At 41.1% G+C, this 21,982-nt stretch overlaps 1 protein-coding gene across 3 annotated transcripts; it reads right to left on the reverse strand.

Annotated features, from left to right (window-relative positions):
- Positions 1-1,500: 1,500 nt before the first annotated feature.
- Positions 1,501-21,921, reverse strand: smpd4 (sphingomyelin phosphodiesterase 4). 3 transcript variants are annotated; one of them, XM_084063539.1, is made up of 20 exons: positions 21,806-21,921; positions 19,649-19,731; positions 19,180-19,266; positions 18,067-18,203; positions 17,434-17,509; positions 17,075-17,183; positions 16,489-16,541; positions 15,360-15,511; positions 14,785-14,917; positions 13,183-13,254; positions 9,869-9,958; positions 8,407-8,555; positions 8,113-8,203; positions 7,763-7,860; positions 6,669-6,832; positions 5,973-6,178; positions 4,210-4,440; positions 3,484-3,615; positions 2,925-3,053; positions 1,501-2,206 (listed from the first exon to the last, which is right to left on the reverse strand). In XM_084063539.1, exons 2-20 carry the CDS (start codon positions 19,685-19,687, stop codon positions 1,892-1,894), a joined length of 2,463 nt encoding a protein of 820 aa, XP_083919665.1. In that variant the 5' UTR covers positions 19,688-19,731; positions 21,806-21,921; the 3' UTR covers positions 1,501-1,891. The 3 variants fall into 3 exon arrangements, with proteins under 3 accessions (XP_083919665.1, XP_083919664.1, XP_083919666.1); XM_084063538.1 differs by having other exon boundaries at positions 9,821-9,958; XM_084063540.1 differs by lacking the exon at positions 9,869-9,958.
- Between the last annotated feature and the right edge of the window lie 61 nt (positions 21,922-21,982).

Here is a 21,982-nt window from a genome sequence, read left to right on the forward strand (position 1 = left end):
AGCGACCTGGACCCTGGACGAGCCTGCAGAACCAGTGACTGCAATTTGTACATTAACAAGACCAGGAGACCTGGTTCTGCCAGAGCCGGCAGATGCCCATGTGTCTATGCCCATGTATGGACGAAAGGGGGACAGACTTTTATAAGCCGGACTTCACATGACGTGTCAGCCTGTGTATGCCCATATGTGGACGAAAGGGGGACAGGCTTTTATGGCTGGGGCCTAAGGACAAAGGGGGCATGCCCATGTATGGAGAAAACAGGTACAAAACATGCCCATGTATGGACGAAAGGGGGACAGACCTTTATGGCTGGGGCCTAAGGACAAAGGGGGCATGCCCATGTATGGAGAAAACAGGTACAAAGCCTCATGTAAGCCAGACCCCTTGGGTCTGGCAACAAATATTGGTCAGGGGTCATGCCTTTGCACAGCCAACATCTTTCCCTGCCATTGAGCATATACAGTATAATTTGTACACTTTGCATAAGCAGTCCATTTTAAGATACTTGGAAAGTCAGTCTGGTGTCAATCATGTACCTCCATATTTGAATAAAGACTGTCACGACTCACGGAACACTATATTTGGGCACCTCCATATTTGACAAGACTGACATGGAATTCATCAGCCAGACATCATAGTCACATCATGTTGATGACGCAAGTGAGGCAGTTCGCCATAGAATCAATCTGACCAGAGTGCAAAGGGGAAGTATGTCATCCAAGTAACAAAGTGAGCCTTCTCGGAGCCATTACCACTTTTGTTTTTACCAGAGGAACACAATAGAACAGAGAATGGAAGACAAAATCATTGTTTGACACAGAAAACTGCCCTGCTGCACAGAAGAGCTGTGGAAAATGTTTCACCTAGCCAAATGGGTAGCAAAAAAGAGAATATTGCCTGTATTAATTGTAATTGCATTACCTCCATATGATACGACTGATAAGACTATGGGTATGAAATATGAATATTAATGTTTGTTGGGCTTAGGGTCTTCGTCTGGGCCAAGAGAATAAAACACGTTGCCATCTAGCTGCCTCAGCCTGTGTTCACTAAGAGCCAGCTCTACACAGCATTCTCCAGGGGAGTAGTAAAGTCTAGTAGCTGTGCACTTTAAGCCGGATTTATACTTTATACTTAGATGTGGACCCGTGTCGCGCACCGACAACAGCCAATCTACAAGCTCAAATTATCCATTATACTATAAACAAAGTTGGCTGTCAATATTTATTTTCTTGCCGCTTTGCCCTCTACTTGAGCTGATCATAGCAGCAAAGTTGGCACCTATCCACGCCGTGTGAAGGGCCCACTACGCTTTCCTCTGCAGACAATATAGCTGGTCGTCATAGGCATACCGACATCGGACCCATCAGCGTATGAGTGCTGCTGAAGAACAATGATGCCTTAAAATGTAAGTGATCTCTATTTCACGGCAAAAGCAGAGGAATAGGCCACGTAGTTGCTCAACATTGATTCACTTCACATTCACACGTTTAAAAGTTGAAGTGTTTTCATGTCACCTTTTATTGCCTCAGAGGATAAAAAGAGGTAATAAACATTTACAAAAAAAGTTTTTGCTGTAATTTTAAGTGTTACAGCATTCTCTAGCCATCAAAACAATTGCCTGAGGTCAACAGACCTGCATTTATTTGGGAACTTTGAATTTTCTTGCCATTCTTGAAAAAAATTGTATATTCTACGGTCAGAATCTGAAAACTTTGGACTCATCAGATTAATATACATTAAAAAAAGCATTTGCTCCGACATCAGAGCTTCAGGACACACTTGCATTTATTTACAGTTATGACATTCATTAGAACAAAAAACACAAGCAGCATTGCTTAACATGAAGCATAAAACCTAAGCTGCCAAACCAGTTCTTTGCCTGTCCTCTTAGTGTGACTTGAGTTTGTCTCCAAACAGGGTCATGAAGACCCCGAAGAGGAATCCCCCGGTGAGGATGAGGAGGGTGCTGGATACAGGGCCCAGTGCCAGCAGCATACCCAACAGGTACAACATAAGCAGTATCAGCAGTGTTCTGTAGCTGGCCAGACTGCGGAGGCTGAGTCTAGACATGCGGTGTCCCTCCAGGGTGCGCCTGCTCAACGGGCTCTGTCTGGGTCTGACTTCAGGGCTGGACAGGTAATGACGGCCCAGTCGACCCAGGAAGTCTGGTCGCGAGCACAGAGTGTCCATGCGCCCTCCGAACTGTGGCGAGAAGAGAAGAAATGTCAATCACCACAGCTAATGCCTGAGTTATACTCAGTGTGCTGGTGCCACGCAACGAAAATAGACTATCTACAAGAATTATTTGGTGTGCACCCGCTCGCAGGTACTGTAAGTCAACAAAATAGTCTGAGTGGATGCACATTTTGTCCCCTCAATAGAGATCTAGGGGATATTTTGTCAAAAATCGGGGGGGGGGGGCACACCACAACCTTCTAGGGGGGGCACAACACATCCACGTGTCCATAAAACTAATTAGGAGTCAGCCTACATGTTGAGACTTTATCACCATGGCATAATATTAGGGAATATTGGGGAACAATCGTTTTGACAATAAAACGGTCTTTAAAAAAGCCTCACTATGAAACTTTTTTTAATGAATAACATGTGATTTTGTCCAATCTGTATGGTAGATTATGTTAATACAATATAACTTATACAATTGGGGTGGCTGTATTTTGTCTCCCTGCTCTTCTATTGAGACATTTAGATTGTGTCAAAGGTCACGTCTCACCTACACACAGGATCTGACACAAAGATTGACCTGATGGTCAAGATTCAATGTATTGCCAGAGCAAGCAGGTCTATTAGCTCAATGGTAAAAAATGTCAGCACTTGCACAGGAAACCGGGTTCAAATCCGGGTTAGAAGAGGAAAGTTAAAAATCAGTCCAATCCATAAACACACACCACCCACCTACCCTTTCATTGACCATGGAGGATATTCTGAACATCAGGCGGACCAGCAGGGCGTTCTCGTAACTCCTGATTGGCTGGAGCTCTGGGTCTCCCTGGTACTCTATCTCAAACCTCCGCTGTCCATTCATGATCTGCGCAAGGGACAAAATATTCACTTAAGCGGTTCGATTGAAGAGTCAGCATCTCCTTAACTATGATAAATGTCTTGCATCGTTGCAAGACATACAGGAAAACATACAGGGTGATAGCACAATTATTACACAATCGTAATTATTAGAGAAAATCGTCATAATCATTTCCATGTTGATTTTTTTTAAATAATTTAGTTATTTGTCATATCTGCCCTGTGCAAAAATAAATATGTTCAATGCCAAAAAACACAATTAAATCATTAATTGCAAATATTTGTATGACAATTAATCATCAACTAAAATGTCATGATCGTGATAGCCCTAATTATAGCTAGTTTCATAATAGCACAGTCATATATACACTCAATGACAAGGTAACCGTAAAGACATACCAGGTGGTAATTACACTATGTGCTATCCATATACTGACCTGTCTTCTCCCCAGGTCAGTGAGCATGAGTCCTGTCTCTCCTTGAACACAGTCTGGGAGCTGTCTAGAGTTCACATCGTCCTGAGATGAACCTAGGCTGGCAATCAGCTGGTTCAGCTGACCAGGATTCAGCTACATGAGACAAAATGCACACACAGGTGGTGAGGATACATTAGTATATATATGCTACAGTAGACACTATGCCTGGACGTTAGGCATCTACTGCCCTAAAGTAAAGAAAATGAAGGTTGTTTAAACACAGTGTCTTTAGGGTGACGGCGATCGCTTCTGGTTGTATCATTGGATGTTGACACACACCATCATCCGGTGACGTCATCCACCACCCGTCACATAGTGACGTCATTCGTCAGTTCGGACTCAGGGCCCGGTACTGTGTCTGATCCGACATTCGCATCATGCTGCCCGAAAGTTTGTGCGTAAATTTGGTCTCTGAAGGGTCTTTTGTTTTGTGTGTGTGGTAAACTTTGTGGTTGAAATATTTACTGTTTCACAGGCTGGATGTGTCTATTTTTACACATTAAATGAAGCATTTGAGGGAAGATTCCCCATCCAAGAATGAATATAAAGACTTTTCTAAATTAACTCTTCAGTCATACACAGGCTTATTACTAAAAATGACTCAACATAAAAAGATACACATGGTTTATATCTTGGTTGGTACAACAAAGACAAATGATTTACGATATGACCGGCAAAAACACTCACCCTGAAGATCTCACAGAGGTTCTCCAGCGCTCTGTCCAGGAACTCGTGGGTTTTCTTCACCAGCTCTCCGCTCTCCTCCGGCTCATTTCCATTGAAGGTGTTGTTGAGGTCAGTGGAGCCCAAACCGAACCAGGAAAGGAAGGAGTTGTTGGTTGCTACTTCCACCGAGTGGTCTGCTATCCTCTTGGCTGTCTGTCTGGCCTGGGCTATGATCTGGATCAGCTTCAGGACCTGGCGAGTCAAACCACCATTGCAAAACGTTAGGGATGCTGGAATTGTCATCCTGGAGAGAGTTGCGGGAGGATTTAACCACTTAAACCCTATAAACTTCATTGACCGCGGCCCCCCAGGGGTCTATAATTGGTCCTCTACTGTTTTCCCTCTACACCAAATCTCTTTGTCGAAAATAGCATTATAAGCTTGTAATAATAATAAGTAGGTCGGGAGGTGGCTTGTTGTCGGTATCAGCCGAGTAACACGCAGGAGTCTGTCCCTGTTACAATGCGCTAGACCCCTGGGAGATGGATTGCTGAGGTGGAGCGCCACACCTATCCTCAGCTCCCAGTACTTAGCGCACGACTTGCCGCACCCAAGCCGTGCTACTCATGCGCTGAGTTGGCGGTGCCCGGGATTCGAACCCATGACCTTTTTGGTCTGAAGGCGAGAGCTCTACCGACTGAGCTACCCGGACACACTAGTTCATTTAACTAAAGTATAAGAAATAATGTAATCAACTAATCAATGAATAATCTATCCCTCTTTTGAGCATGTCAAAAGTTTCACATACATTTCAAAACGTATAAAAATACTGAAACTACAAGCTCATGACAAGTCGCATTGCGAGCTTGTAGATCGGCTATTTTCACTATTTTTTACACAACAAACCAAACATCTACATCTAGAGGGAATTCCCAATTGGACAGGAGAGATTTTGGGTGTATGAGCTTCAGGCAGTATTACTTTTCAACCAGTAGGTATCGAACCAGGGTCTCGCTGTGGTCGAAATTTGTCAGGGAAAGAGTAGGAAGACTCCTCAAATCACGGCAGATTAGCACATCTGCAGTATCTGTTAAATTGTGTTAAAATATACTCTACCATGCAGATTGGTTCAAATAAAATTTAAGTCATTAAATAAGTTTCGGATTGCAGCTTTAAGCAACCACTTGAACCCCAGCATCCATGTTCTGGGGGGAAACATTAGCAAAACATTGGCGAAAAGATTTGGCCTAGAGTAGACGAACAAAAGCGGTCCAAGTACAGAGCCAACTCAGGTCCAGTTTACTAAGTCTAGACGGTTGAAGTGGTCAAACCCTCAAGACGACATACTATATCTCTGCTGTCCGGCAGCAACCAGCTAACTCCAAAATGTTCATTTTTCAGGAAATGACAAAAACAAACAAAAAAGTGGATTTAGGAGGTTTTGTTCATCATTGATAAGAACAGCTGAATGGAACTCCAAGCTCACAATGAGGTTGGAGGTCAAAAGGGGTGGAGCATTGAGTCAGCTAAACCAGCTAACTCCACCCCCCTTTGGTGAACTTAGCTGGTTTAGCAGAAAGTTTGATGACCCAATGGAGTTAGCTGGTTTTGTCAGAAGCGCTTTTTAATACTTCATTGGTTCAATATTTTTTTAATCAACACACAGACGTAAAGGGTGTTCAATGGCCCTGATTTATGGAAAAAAATGCAAAAGCGGAAAAATGGAGTTAGCTGGTTCCTGCCGGACAGCAACGAATTATGCATACGAAGAGAACACAACTTACCGCTGCTCGGAGATCGGTGCCAAACATTTGTTTGTACTGGCAGTCCTGGCCCTCCAGGGCATAGACGTGGCTCTTCACCCGGAACACGGTGTCCGTCACCACCTTTTGGCGTGGGGACAGGTAGCTGCCGCCCTGGCTGGGGGTCAGGTAGCCCCGGGACTGCCGGTGGTGCAGGACATGCTCCGGTTCCAGGAATAACTGCTCACCTGAAGTGGAAGATGTTTTAGCTGTATTTTAGTACATACAGTACTCACAACAGATAAGGACAATAATGAGTTAACCCATTCAATTCGGGAACGCATCTACAAATGTCTTCTAAATCCTAATAGTTTTTCTTATGTTGCAATATACAGTATATCAGTGGTGCTCAAACTTTTTCATGTCATGGCCTCGGACCCCCATCTGAAAAAAATGTTGTTCCAGGGACCCCCAGAAGCAAAGAATTGAGTAACAAATGTTTGCTTTAAAAAAACATATATTCAAAGATTTTCAAAAATGTTCATGATTTTTTTTAAATAGCATATCTACAAGCTCATAGCGTGGTGCCGCGCTATGAGCTTGTATATCTGCTATTTTTGAATAGCCAAAGTATGAAATAATGGCTATAGCTAAAATCTAAAATGACACAGATGCGTTGCCGGATTGAATGGGTTAATAAATGACAATCTGACAATATATATATATAACATCACAAACCTTTCTGGATCATCTCGGCTAGGTTTGGCTGAGAAAACACTTTGGCCACCCTGAAGACCATCAAGGCATTCTTGGCGTTGACCAGGTCTGTTCTTACCGCCCTGTTCAGAAAACCCTCAAAGAGCTTGGTGTACATCAACAAGTTCTCCTGAGCAAACGATGCCCTGCAGGAATACAGGTTACAGCACTTAATTAGAACTACTTCAGTGTTCTCATTGACATCACAGGGTAAAATCATCCTCAGAACTATCTTTATCCTCATCTTGACGACCATCAATATCTCCACTTTTTTGCTTTGAAGTTTAAGGCAGTTTAGTTGGTCTACTAACTAACTTTCACATGCAGTACACATTTAGTCCTGTCCTGTTGAGTGCATGTACTGTACTTACGCGTATTTTAATGCCTTTACATTTCATTTTCTCCTTTTTCTTCCTAATTCAGTCATTATGCCAATTCCCCCTGTGTGTATAGTCCCCGTCACTGCCAACCCTTACTGCTGGTCTTTGGGAGGGTGTAGACAACCACGTCTAATCTAATCTCTCAAGAACAGATTCAGAGCTGCGCTACTCAAATTCAAAGGTAAAAAACAGCAGAGGGCGCCGGTTTTTCCTTTTTTTTGACCAGATTGCGCCTAATCTGATACACATGGAGTTGCAAGCCGTTTCTTTTCACTTGAAAGTGAAGAGTTTCACTGGGAGGACATAACAGTGTTGAGGAACACGCAATCTCTCCCAGTTCCTCTCTCGCCAGGCAGGCACCTACCAAACCTACAAACTCCAGTCTCCAGAGTAGTGGGCAGGAACTTTACCCCTGCACCACCCGGTCGCCAATCTGTCTCGTTGTGGTGGGCAGGAACTTTAGCCCTGCACCACCCGGTCGCCAATCTGTCTGAAGTAGACTAATCTACCAATATTTGCACATTTAAGGAAGGTCATATATAAATAAATACATAATGCCATCCATCTCCATCAAACAGCTACACTCAAACTTAGGAGTATTCTTAACGCATACAAAAATCGAGCAATATTCACAGCATGAGGTTCATAGAAGCTTGTCTCACTTTAAACTACAGAGACACAGTGGGCTGCCTTTACCATGTTTCTGGTACAGTTCTGTTCTGGTCTGCCTGTGGAATGGCCTTCTCTCCTGTGTACCTCCATGGCTGAATGTAGCTTAGCCACGTCTCCAACACCTGCACACAAATACAGCGGGTGGAGTGAACGCAGAACAGGGCAGCACACCATGTCATGCCAATTATGTTGTTGAAAAAACATGAAAATAAACATGCATTTTATGTACCCATTTATCCTATAAAATAAAAATGTATCGTTATAATTACTAGTAGTAATAGTAGTGGTGGCACTAGTAGTGGTAACAGTAGTAATAATAGCAGTAGCAGTATTACAAGTAATAGTAGAAGAGTTAAACAAATGATGATGCCTACCGCTCTAAAAGATGCATCCAGAGGCCAGTGACCAAAGCAGTGCTGTAGAAACAGGTAGAGTTTCTGCTGGACAAAGCGTTGAACCACCACTCTGGAGGAAGGGGGAAAAAAGATTTTTGATTGACACTTAACAGCTAAATATGTTAAAATGATACCAACTGGGTTGTGGCTTATTTAGAATATAACACCCTGGGTTCTCTCTCAACGTATCCTTAGGAATATCAATGTAGGAATTCCTCAAATTAGTGTGCGCATTATTTTATTATATTTGCTGTTTAAATCTTTCCTCCTGACCTCTTGAACTCCTCCAGTGGACTGGTGTGAGTGTGGGAGTGGGTAGAGGGTGAGATTTGCTCTGGCTTCTGGCTGTTGGTAAAGGCGTGGAGGTGTTTCACCAGCAGTCGGACGACCAGCACATGTTCCTCTGTCGGAGTGAAGGGCTCCTGAAGCAATAGTCACAGTCACACAGGGCCCCCCAAAAATCCAAAATAAATGATCCCCCCCAATTAAATCAACAAATCACAATGCTTCCCTGATTCATAAGCAGTCAACCAATCAATCAATCAGCAAGGGCATAACAAACTCAAATTTGCCACTTAACCTGGAATGTTGCAAAATGTCTGTCCATTGTCAAATTAAATTAAAAAGAAAATAAGGACAGGTCTAAGAATTTTTGGAGAGTGGACATGCAATGATGAAACAAAAAGCTAAATTGTGTAGTTCAAGATGTATTCAAAAGAAGAGGAGGGCTAGTCAAAATAATTCCACCACATGACAGTTGATGGTAACCACTCCATAAATATGAGATGCTTTCATTTTACTGACAAGACTAGTTGTGTGTTATCTAAAGGATAATCCTAACAACCTTGACAATTAGACCACAGTACTTCCTCGTGTAAATTAAGTACTTCCTTACATAAACTGAACATTTAGTTATTCAAATTAAGATAAAAGATGGATTTGAACATTGAATAAATGAATCCTTTTAAATCAGGCAGTATGGTAATGGATGTTCTCAAATGTAGTCGCAGCGTTTGCTTTTAAATGGTAAATTTAAAAATTGAGGTGAAAGATGAAGCACACGCTTATTAACCACAAGAAAGTGAAAAGCAACAAAAATCAACACCAGACATACACAAGCATGCTTTTAAAAAAAAGAAAACCACACACAAATTAGGTGAAAACAAACTGATTCAAATGACAAAACCTCATTCCAGCATAATTTACCTGTCAAGGATACTTCTCTGTGGTAGTCAACTCTGATATTTACATCACAATTATTACATATTGCACTACTGTGACCCAAATCCATAAATTAAAGCACAAAGGCATTATTTTTGGAACTAAGCTTTATGCATCAGATTTGACCCACAGTGGAAGATAAAATATTTTCTCATTTGAGCTCCAGATTGAAAATCTGGAGCTCAGCAAAGAAACAGACAGCAGCATCAGTCTGCAGGTCATCAAACATTATAGATTCTTCAAAACATATTTGGCTGGTGAAAGTGACCTCTTTAAATCAGTAACTCCAACCCTTTTTTTTTTAATTAACCATTTGTTCAGAATTGTACTGTAAACACCCACATTTGGAAATGCCTGACAACTTCTGCCATCTCTTTACATGAGCACAAAAGAACCTGCATCACAGAGAAGTAACCTTGACCGTGTAACGTTCAGTCCTAACTCTGGCAGCAGGCCTTGATTTTACCTCCAGGAGGCCCCGGAGGGGCGGGGGTGAATGAAAAGGTAAAAGTACTTGGTAGGTGTGGAGATTCCCAGTGCCTGGTGGGACGTGGGCTTGGAGCGGCATGCTGGACATACTCAGCCGGTACTGAAGCACTGCCAGCTGGTCGCCACCGTTTACCACCAGGAGGGGAGGAGGAGGACGAGGAGGAGTGTAAAAGGAGATAACAGGAGGAGAAGGCACAGAAGGAAGAGGGAAGGAGGAAGTGGAGGAGTTGGGAGAGATATTAGGACAAGGGGAAGGGGAATAGGAGCCGTAACAGGGAGAGGGAGGAGGAAATGACAGCAGCAAAAGGGGATAGGAGCCAGGACAACACAGGGAAGGAGAGAGGGAGAGGAAGGAGAGGACGTGTGGCAGTAAGAAAAAGGGATGAGGAAGTGGAGGAAAGGAAGGAAGGAAGGTAAACATGAGAACAGGTAAAAAGGAGATGTCAAAGTGAATAAAGGACAAAGTACAACCACACACAGAGGCCAGAAGCATCACAGGAGGAAGGAACACAGAACAAGAGAGGAGACACAAAAAAAACACATAGTGATGACACCTAGGGGACGATGTAGGAGTGGAGCCCTCTACATACAGGACAGTATACCTAGTTAACGACAATAATAACATCAATAATAATAATACACTTTAAGTGAACTTGAACCACAGGATTTTGTTGTGCCCCAAAAGTCACCCTAAGAATTTACAGATGCATTAAAAACAGCATTTGGTTTATGTCCTAAAACAATGACCACAACGAATCAATTCTTCCATGTTTGTGCGGGACAATCTGGTCACAATCTTGTGATTCAAGTTCACAAGGTGGACACGAGACAGCACCGTGAGTAAACTGTACAAGTAAGTTTATGTGGAAGATTTGAGGACAGGAAAACTGCAGAATGCTTCAGTAACAGGCTGCTGCAAGAGAAGAATGAAGCGCTACTCGATTTCACTGTAACTTGACTCAGGAATGATGCTTGGTTCTACAGACTGTAGCTACATGGACCAACTTTAAATTAAAAACACCAATTAAGTGCTTGCACACTGATAAGCGGTCGACAGCATGGCCAAAATAGCAGATCTACAAGTTCACAATGCGGCAACACGTTGTGAGCTTGTAGATCAGTTTCTTAAAACTTTTCAATTTAATGGCATGCCCAAAATAGGGATTGATTATTCATCGATCATTTCATTAAAGTATCGATTGTTTTATTATCGATTAAATTGATTAGTTTGATTAACTGTGGCACCCCTAGTCAGCAGCAGCACCAGTGCCTCCCACTGCTGCCGTGGTACTCCCCTCTCTCTTTATCTTTGTGGTAGGAGACAAATTCCTCGCCAACAATGGTGGTCTGGCCGGCGACGGGCGGTTGCCGCTTTCGGTGTGCAAGTACCGTTAAGACTAGTTCAGACCGAAGACAGAGGGTGTTCTGCAGCTGTCAATACTCTAATCTAAGAGTTTCTAAAAAACTAACCATGCAGTCTACAGGGTTGGTGGCATTATTCTAGAGGCCTCCTATATAAACGGTACAGCCAACGTCACAGAAACACCACCATAAAGACTCCCACCCATACAATGACATGGGAAAGATTGTACAGGATAAGCTGCACATTCAATTGAATAAAGGACTCAAAGTAGATTTTATATTGACTTTTATATTGCAAAATGTCTAATTTGTGGGCCATATTTCAACTGATTTCGCAACTCTCATTTAAAAAGGTTCTTACAATGAAACAATTTCTGACCTCATCTCCTGGAGGAATTGTGAACTTGAATATTGAGTGGGACACCTGCTTTCAGCACCTAGGAGGAACCAGCCTTTCTGGAGCTGGTTGGGGTTTTGTCGTAATTAATCAAAAGACACCTCCAGTAAAGGACACAAAATGGTTGCCCACACATGCTGCTTACAAAAGGATTAAGGATGTGAATTTCACATTAAGAGACAAAAGTTAAAGACTGGACAGCCAAAAAGAGTTGAGTGTCAGTTGTTTTACTTTGTACACGGATTAGTCACACACCAACCGGTCCACAGTCAGTTTATACACAGGAAAATTATTACCACCCATATGCACCCCGACAAACCAAACTAACAGAACCCCTTTAGTGGTGGTAGACTTTATGCTGGTGTTTCAGAAGAAATGTAGCAGGCAGGAACAGACAGACAGAGGGTTGCATGCATCGGTCGTGACAGAAAGCAAAAGCACTACTATGAGAAACTCATGCTCAACACTTGATGCAGTGGCATTGCTCTGCCAATTGCCTTTATACCAAACAAGTGATGAAAACGGCTACTTCATCACAAGACGAAAGAAAATCCAGTACTGCGTTTCTTGAAGTGCACACATCTTCTCTGGGAAGAACCAAAGCTCACCAGAATGTTCACATAACAAGCAACATGAGAAACCAGTCTACAATAGTCATTAAAACCTGCAGCATACTCTGCAGCAAAGCCGGCTGGTGAGTAAGAACTATGCTCCTCAGCACGCAGATCTCCACCAGGCCGGGTTGTTGTGCCGAAAAAGGGTGTAGAGTATGTCACAGGCTTTACTTTTCTTTAACATGTTTTTCTTTCTCATGTGTGCCAATATGGCCATCAGCTGTACACTATATGTCCTATCATCATCTGGACAGTTTATGTACAGTATATACTGTATACATATATATCCCATCATCAGCTGTGCAGTGTATGTCCTATTGCAGAAAACACACCTGCACTACAGAAACAGTAGCATTTCACAAGTGCAAAATAGGCCTGATAGATGTGTGAACACAAAGTAGGGTGAAGTTGCCAAGTGGCAGGGCTGGGCGATATGACTATGATGTCACGTTCTCATCATATTTAAGGACCAAACCGATATTCCACGTCTCTACAATGTTGCGCTCACTCAACTTCCATAAAAATGCAGTGTAATGGTGTAACAATGGTACACTTCTGAATGACACAGGAAGGAACAAAAACGCTTTGATGGGATTTTCCTTGTCGTTGAAAGACAATTATTAAAGTAAGAATATTCTCAAAATTGTATTATTAATATTGTTCATTCATATACAAAAATTATATAATAAATATAGATGTTATCATGCATATATTGCCCAGCCCTAGTCTTATGAACCAGCGTCCCCGGTCCCCAAGCCATGCCTGCCCTACAGAGCGGGGAAACTACACAATGTATGGAAAACTTCACCCCGAGTTGGACTGAGAGGAACGTGGTGTTGATGGTGTAATGGAGAGGGTTGTGATCAGCCAGTCAGCCGTGCGGTGATGTAGTACAGGTGTGGGGGTTCGACAGGTGGAGATAGAGGGGGAGACGGGGGCACTGTTGGCTATGTGTCTTGTTCTTACCTTCACCTGGGGAGACTGGAGTTTCTGGTACATCTCCAGTGAGTAGTGATGGAGCCACATCTCCACAAACATCTTGACACAGCACACACACACACACACAAACACGCACACACAGAGAGAGCTATCAAGCCGGGTCCATTTGTTGATTTTGACACAATAGATTTCATTTTAAGTAATTGTTACCCCTTAAAAGGGTGAGAAAGAAAGTAACTGATACACAAATGTAAATAATTATGTCATTATCCTACACTGTTGTGACATAAGCCTAGCTACCTTATCTTTTCTCTACTTCAATGAATTGTCTGCATAAACAGCATTGATCTGAAGATCTGACAAAGGGCTGCATTTTATTTGCCAAGCCCAGCGGTGACACTAGTGTGGCTGAAACTTTCTCTCCCTCTTCCTCTTGTACTCACTTACTGTCACGCTCCCTCAAATCTTCCGGTGATTTTTTAACCAGTTTTTTTGTGTTAGTGCTTTAAAAAACATTTTACCACAAAGATGAAAGAACACTACTTAGTGTTGCTGCTAGACTGTGCGAAATTGCTGCAGGTGCGCTCCCCTCTGGACAGCAGAAAGACTGCATTTCATCCAACTATGAGATCGAGCTCACAAAACACTGTGTAGTGGTAATTAACAAGACTATTATTTCACAAACATCATTACAAAACACCATTACCACAACAAAATTAAGTGAAATTAGGTATTAATGTTTTTGATTGTTTGTTTGTTTTGTTTTTAAATCAGGTGTTAACACATTGAGTGCCAATCGCGTCGATCTACGCGAACCTAAATAATTGCGCAGCGTGCCAGTCGCGTAGATCTACGCGACTGGCACGCTGCGCAATTATTTATTTTTTTACTCGCAGGTTCATATTTCATTGTAGCACCACTGGAAACGGAATTATCAACTAAATCTCCATTTTCTCGGTTGTTGTTTTTCTCATCGCTGATCGCTGTTCAACAAAACCGCTGTAGCTTCAAGATGGCCGATCGCCGATCGAAGCGGTCTTCGCTGGGCATCTCACACAGCTACCCGGTGTGTTTACAAAACATTTTAACGGATTTAGCGAGGTCTGTGGCGACGTGAAAAAAACAACAATAAAACGCTGCCACTGGTGAGTACATTATATTAAACTCTGGCGTGGAATGTGTTAATGTTTTGTTTTTCTGTTTTATTAATTTTTAAAGCCCGAGTGGGCAAGCGGAAGGTGTGTTCTGACCCGGAGGGTTTAAATAGAACAAGCGGGCCATTTATAATGTCCTGGTCTGTGTTCAGACAACTTGAGAAGCAGATCACAGATTAGTGGGATCAGAAAGGGCATAAGCCAAAGTCACAGGGCAAGGTCAAAATAGCATTATCAGTATCTCAGGTGGACCTGACATATCACTGGTATGTACTCTATTGAGTGCAATCTTTCTTGTTCCCTTTGAATATATCCACTTTCAGCTAATTCAACCCCATTTTTAATTCATGCCTGGTATTCTGATTGTCTCTTATCGTCTAAATATTTCATTACATTTAAAGCACAGCGGTTTTGCTCATCCATTTTAGACATCAAGTCAGGAATTGTTAATGATGAAGTTGTGCTTGTGTCTCACCTGTAGTAATGTCTCAGACCTCCATATCTCCTGGGCAGCAGGGTCTGCATTGACAGAAGGTTGGTGGAAGATGTGATGTTTGAGGAGACTGGGACTGTGAATACCATAGCCAGTGAAAGTAACACTGGGAGACCTGAGGGAAAACACACAAACACCAGATACATTTATTCTGCATAAGTAGGGATGTCCGATATTATCGGCCGATATTAGCATAAAAATTGATATCGGGAAAATATCGGTATCGTTTTTTTTGCTTTATAAATAAGTTACAGGAGTTCTTACTGTATATGGTGTGTGTGATATGAAATTTGAGCTTACCCTAATCACAATAATCCCCGCATATATCGGTATCGGTTGATATCGGTATCGGTAATTAAGAGTTGGACAATATCGGTATATCGGTTATCGGTTATCGGTAAAAAAGCCAATATCGGACAACCCTATGCATAAGTATAATTAAAGTGGCATGCAAACCCAAATAAGGGGGCAGTATACACACAGATTTGTCTAAAAGCCTATAACCTGGAAAAATCAAAAATACGGCGGTGAATCAAAGATGCAAAGATGTACTGTACCTTGTCGAAGGTGCAGTGATAGAGCCTCTGGAGTCAGAGAAAGGAGAAGGGGGGACACTTCCCTCGGTGGGGAGGAAGTACTTCAGGTAGGTGTCCACCAGCACAAAGTAGGCACTGTCTGTGCTCGTCCCATGCTGGCCGGGAGGACAATTCTGTGGGCACGGGCGATTGAAAACTGTGTTACTTTTTACAAGATCTTATACATTTTGCAAATGCGCTTACCACTATAATTACTAGTGTGGAAGCTGTTCAGAATCACAATCAACTTTATTGTCACATCACAGGTTTACAGGTGTATTATTATTCAAATATTTGTATTGAATAATGTCACCATATTTTATACACATACACACAACAGACAACAAACACACAAAAAACCAACACCACAGACACTAATACTGTAACATAATTGAAAGGGAAACATAGACCAATTATTGTAAAATTACTAAGAGTAAATACATTGGCACAGAAATAAAATAAAATAACATATAAATTCAATAAAATGACTATAACTGGGAGCTGGGAGGACAGGGGAGAGGGGAAGAGGAGAAAATAATGGCCAAGAGGTTTACAGAATCAAAGAAGTGGGTCAAATTCTTTTTGTTCCGTGTACGCTTCAGTTGTAGTTTTTTTTGTGAGAAGGGAGGAGAATGGAGATAGAGGAAGAGCAAGGAGAAAAACACAGGATAGAAAAGTCAAATTATATATGAATTGTAGTCAAATAATAAAAAATATGAATACCCAAAAAAAAGCAGAAGTAGTAGCAGCCAGGTATGTACATGAGGTTAGAACAATAGCATCATATGCAGATGTGTACATACAATAAGGTGGGCCATGAGGCGAGATTAATAGTAGCAGCAGGTTCAGTGTACATAAGATGCGGTTTACTAGATCAGTATAACAGGTACAGTATGGGACATAGGCTGCAAACTGCTCTGCTGTAAATAGCTGTAAATAGACAGCAGACGACTCAGTCTCTGCATTTCATCCAACTATATCGAATAGTAATAATAATAATAATAATAATAATACAAAAATAATAATAATAGTTGCTGTTATTATTTTTATTGTATTACTATTATTGCACAGTGTGAATTCTAACAGGCAATTAAAATAACAGCAAACTCACCTTTGGTGCGATAAGGCAGTGGGCGAAGTTAAACATATAGAATTCAAATGGATCTGAAGAATGTTAAGGAACAGCTAGCCTCATACATACGTACTTACTACATACAGTCAATATACAAGTGCCATTAGGTCTGTCCTGTCAATAAAATGATCTACAGTAAGTCAGGTAGTATCTTTTACAAAGTACCATTAATTATTACAATTAAATATTTTAATACATTTTGTAATTTTACAATTCCTGTAGTAATCCTTCTGATTGTAAAAACGCATGTCTTAAACCCTTCAAAATGCCAGCCATCTGAATAGAACATGTAAATGTCAGTAGTCCTCAAACCAAATTCAATTCTCACGTGATAGTGTTGCGCACCGAGAACGGCTGAGAACATCAGACCTACAAGCTCACAACTCAACGCATCTGCGACACGTTGTGAGCTTGTAGGTCTGCTATTCTCGGCACGAGACACCGTTGCTCGACCACGTATGAATCTACCTTTAGTGTTAATTTAACTCAAGAATGTATATAATGTAAAGCACATTGACTGACCCATACCACTGTGGACATTGCTGTGTACTGCTGTAAAGGATACTGAGTGGCAGGTTGGGTGTCAGTAGACCGGACAGGGGGAACTGGAGCTTGTTGTGAAACAGTGGACAGTCAGGGACAACTCCTTCCTGGATGGAAGACTTCACTGGACCCTGCAGGGGCGAGGGCCACGAAACATGTTAAGTGTACAGTACAGTCCTTTACTATACAGCAGTGGTTCTCAAAACCTTTTCATATCAAGGACCCCCAACCACATAGAAAATAGCCGATCTGCAAGCTCATAGCGCGTCTGCAAGCTCATAACGCTCATAACGCGTCACACTACAAGCTCATAACGCGTTGTGAGCTTGTAGATAGGCCAAAATATGTAATATTTATATTAGAGAAAAAACAGGCTCTTACCGGAAGATAATTGACAGGTATTTCGTATTTGTACTCTTCTGCCTGAAGTTTATACACAAGCTTCATCATCGGCCCACTGAAACGACAAATCATCATCATCATCCCTGTGGCTGTAAATCACAATCAAATATTATTTGTAAAGACGTAGTGATCAGACAATCACATCTCATAAAGCTGATCCCTGGCTAGGCCTCAAAGCAAAGTAATGATTCCTTTCAACCTTTAGTTTCTCCTTTGACATCCAGTACAAGTGGACTGGGGACATTCCTCCCTCTGTATCCTTGCATTTAGTGATGATGGGGGGGGGGGGGGGGGTTCTATTTTTCCTCAATGACTGGAGTGGAAGGCCATTCATGAGTGAAGCATAATCTCATACTCCAACTAATTCATTTGACGGGAGATATTGTTCAAAACTCCTAAATACTATCTAAACATGATGTGTGGGTAACACATGATATTAATGCTAAATGTTTTGTCTTCTCTGATTTTACCAAAATTAATCAAAAGGTGGTGAAATTGTGCACAAACCAAGTTTCTGTTTGAATTTGCTATGTCACATAAACAAATGATATTATTTCCTTTAAAAAAAAAAAAGATAGTCAAGGCGATTAATTTGTTTCATAGCCAACGTACCTGGGGTCCAGGAATTCCTTGACGATGATGTACTCATTGGTACGGGGGTGCAGGAAACGTAGGTTCCATCCAGCGATGACCCCGTCCAGACTGCCAAACACACTCTCCACCAGCCAGGGTAAGACTGAGTGCAACTCCTGGATATATGCGTGTGTAGCCATTAAGTGTCATCATATTTTTTACTTGTCTACATTCTGACTTTGACGGATTATGTTAATGGGACCAAATGTAAAACAAACACTGGCAGTATCCTTAAAGATGAGCCAAAATCATGCTTAAGCAACCATTCTGGTATAAATGTTACATATTACAATGTAACCCATTGAGATAATGTAAGTGTGTTGGCAGTGGCACGGCACCCTAGTTTTTGGAGATGCAAAATTAAGGTTTCATGACAAACACTTCAAATCCCATTGTTTTTTTGTTTTTGTTTTGTGTTAATTTATCCAGTTATAACTCTGCGAGTGTAAAAATGTAATCAAATGGACCCCTCACCAATTTAACTATAGTCAAACTACTGAAAGTGAAAGCAGGCCTAACACTAACACAGTAACACACAGCAGCAGCAGCTGTCTTTAGACACTAAAGGCATTCAGTTCAATGGTTGGGTGGGTTTTGCCCTGCCCAGTCAAGAGGAAAAAAAAACTGGGTGTGGCTGCAGCGTGGACTTGCCAGCACAGTGCCATCTACAATGAAATACAATGACATTCCCTTATAAGCATTTCTATTCCACCAGCTAATTGGAACACAATGTAGACATAGACAAGTACAGCTATTATACATAACATAATACACTATAACATCCTCATTGTTTAACTGTTGTTTAACCCTTGCGGGTCTGTTTGGTTTCATTTGTACAATCTCAGTCACAAATGGATAAAAGAAAACTGACGATTTTACTGTGTACGGAGCAGTGCCAGTGTCAATGCACTATTGTTTCCAGATGTCAGTTCTGAATAGTTTCATGTCATTTCTTATCAATCTTTTTGGGGATTTTGTACTAAAATGTTTTGCGTAGTTTATTTCTAACTATTCAACACCCAATGCTATCAGCATCGCTGCGATTTCAACACAGATGTAAAAAAAAATTGACAGTTTTCGATAACAAGCTACCTTTGCAGGGTAATCATCGATGATCTTCACTAGATCTTGGCATCGTTGTAGCAGAGACTTGTTGGTTGTGTCAGCTTTCAGGTTGGCCTGGGCGAAAATAGCACAAAAATTGCTCATTCACTCACGACAGAATGAATCAATTGAGCAATGATGATCCATTAATCCGTTGCATTGATACAGATATGGTTACAATAAGGGTCAATAACAACACACATTGACACAAGGCCATCATGTACAGTACAGTAAAAAGCAATGGAATGAATAGACCAGAGAGCAGAACACATAATGAATATCACTACAAAACGGTCAAATAATTTGACAGGTAATGTCATATTATGTAAATTATTCCACATTATTCTATCAATAACATTAACAAGAATCTGGATCATGGTTTTACTACAATACACATACTTTTATATATACAGTTAGTTCTTCAGAATAAGTGCATTACAAACATAAAGCGACTGACCAGCAGGAAACTGGGCTGTTGTAAAGTAGGAGCAGCCATTGTGGACCCTGCAGGTCTTCTAGTGATGATCTGGGCTCCTATACCTAATGATTCATTCATAGTACAAAAACATGGATTACTTTCTATACCTAAACTTACAACAAAACACACTGTACACTGTAACAATTAATTGAATCACAGGCTACCAAGAATTGTTGCTTCAGTGAATTACAGAAACACTACTCTCTATATATGTGTTATGTCAGTGGGTCTCCAAAAGGGGTCCGGGGACTCCCAGGGGTCCTTGAGGGGGTTCCCACTCCCCAGCCAAATTAGTTAATACAGCCATCAAAATCAGTTTAACCACATGCACCCTATAGCCAATCTACAAGCTCACAACACATCTCAATGTTTTGTGAGCTTGTAGATCTGCTATTTTCAAATGATCTCGGGTCTTGGACACCTAACAGAACCACTGATTTATGTGACATTGCCCAAATGACAGATAATATAGAATTGTTTCCATCTGGTAAAACTGTATTGAATGCGTTACTGAAAGTCATTAAAACAACTCTGAGGGGTTGTGGTTTAAAACATGTTGTAGGTTCATGGAAAACACACCTTTTAGGGGAGCGTAGCTATGTTCCCCAGGTTTTATGTTCCCCGGGATCTATGTTCCCTGCTTACCGAACCCTAAAGTCTAAGGTAAGTGGGGATAGAACCCGGGGAACATAGGGATGACCTCTACCAGGGAATGACTGATTGATGGCTGCCAAAACTAACCTATACCACCATTATTTACAAATCAAATAGGCAACATTTATTATATCCATTTCCATTTTAACAGAGTAAATTCCAGTGTTAATTCATCCATTTGTAAATGGGACCAAATGGATCTGTCAATATCTGTCTGTTTGTTTGATTGATTGAATACTTTATTAGCAGTTTGCAAAAAAAGCAAAGGAAAGTACAGTTTAATACAAGGTCTGCTAAGAGGATTATAAAACCAAGAGGATTTTAAACCAAAGAAAGCCTATGGCTTGTTTCCATTGGGGTCCTTTGTACTCAATTCTTCGAAAAGGTATCTGAGGTACCTTTTTTGTACACTCTCAGACTCGAGGTTAATCACCACTTAAGGATTTAACAGTGAGCAAATCAGATTATATTTAAGAGAATGGTCATAAAATGTGTGTGTGTGTGTGTGTGTGTGTGTGTGTGTGTGTGTGTGTGTGTGTGTGTGTGTGTGTGTGTAGTATTGCTATATGTTTTTGACAGGAGTATAAACGTTAAAATTTGCGTTAATTAATATTCCTATGTAGTGTTTGTAACGTTAGACACATAAAGGGCCATTCCTGAGCACTATAAGTATAACTCAAATATAGTTTTAAAAATAGTTCTAGTCACGTGGAAGGCAGAGTTCACACCAACTATGAAAAGAAATACAATGGTGAACGATATATAGTTATAGTTATCTTTATAGTTATGGTGCTCAGTGTGAATGTCCCTTAGATCAGCGATGGAAGAAGAACTCACATGTTTACTTGAGTAAAAGTATCTGTATTTTTGGTCAGACCTTTTAGACAAAAGTATTATAAATGTAACTGTGTTGTTTTACATTATTTTGCCTAATAAAAATGTCAATCAATCAATCAATCAATACTTACTGTTTTGTATTAATAATACAAATCTACAAAGTAACTATACCAGTAGTAACTAAAGTTTTCATATAATTGTAGTGGAGTAAGCCAATGTACAATATTTGCCTCTGAGATGTAGTGGAGTAGATCCATAACTATGAGTAGATCAAGTAAATGTACTGAAAATTGGAAATACTCCAGTAAAGTAAACAATACCTCAAAATGGTACTTAAATATACAGTACTTGAGTAAATGTACTTATAGTTACTGTACACCACTGCAATAAAGTATAGGAATACATATTCTATTCTAATACACTCTTCAGTTCATAGATTGAATATAGCTAAAGAAGATCAGACTCCGTTATGTTTGTAAAAGCAGAATGAATGCAGTGGACATGCTAAACGTGCTAACGTCAGTTAGCTCACATTGGCTACTAGCAAATCCAAACTGACAGCGGCACTACAGTGCCTGGTTTACTACACATTAACCTAGTTTTAATAAAGACAACTATTAGTTATTGATAAACCAAATATCTTACCTGCTACTAGTTACAACAATTCAGCTTTTCTTAATTACTTCCCAAAGAAGAGCCGCGCTTTACTTTCCATCAGCACAACACTAAACTTAACATCCTTTAGATCCCATAGCCCGGTGGGGCCCACGCACTGTGAATGGCCACATGCCTGTCCCAGGCCCACACGCACTGGTGGAAAAG

This window comes from Gymnoscopelus microlampas (assembly GCF_963454915.1).
Source record: "Gymnoscopelus microlampas genome assembly, chromosome: 7".
Classification (NCBI taxonomy): domain Eukaryota; kingdom Metazoa; phylum Chordata; class Actinopteri; order Myctophiformes; family Myctophidae; genus Gymnoscopelus; species Gymnoscopelus microlampas.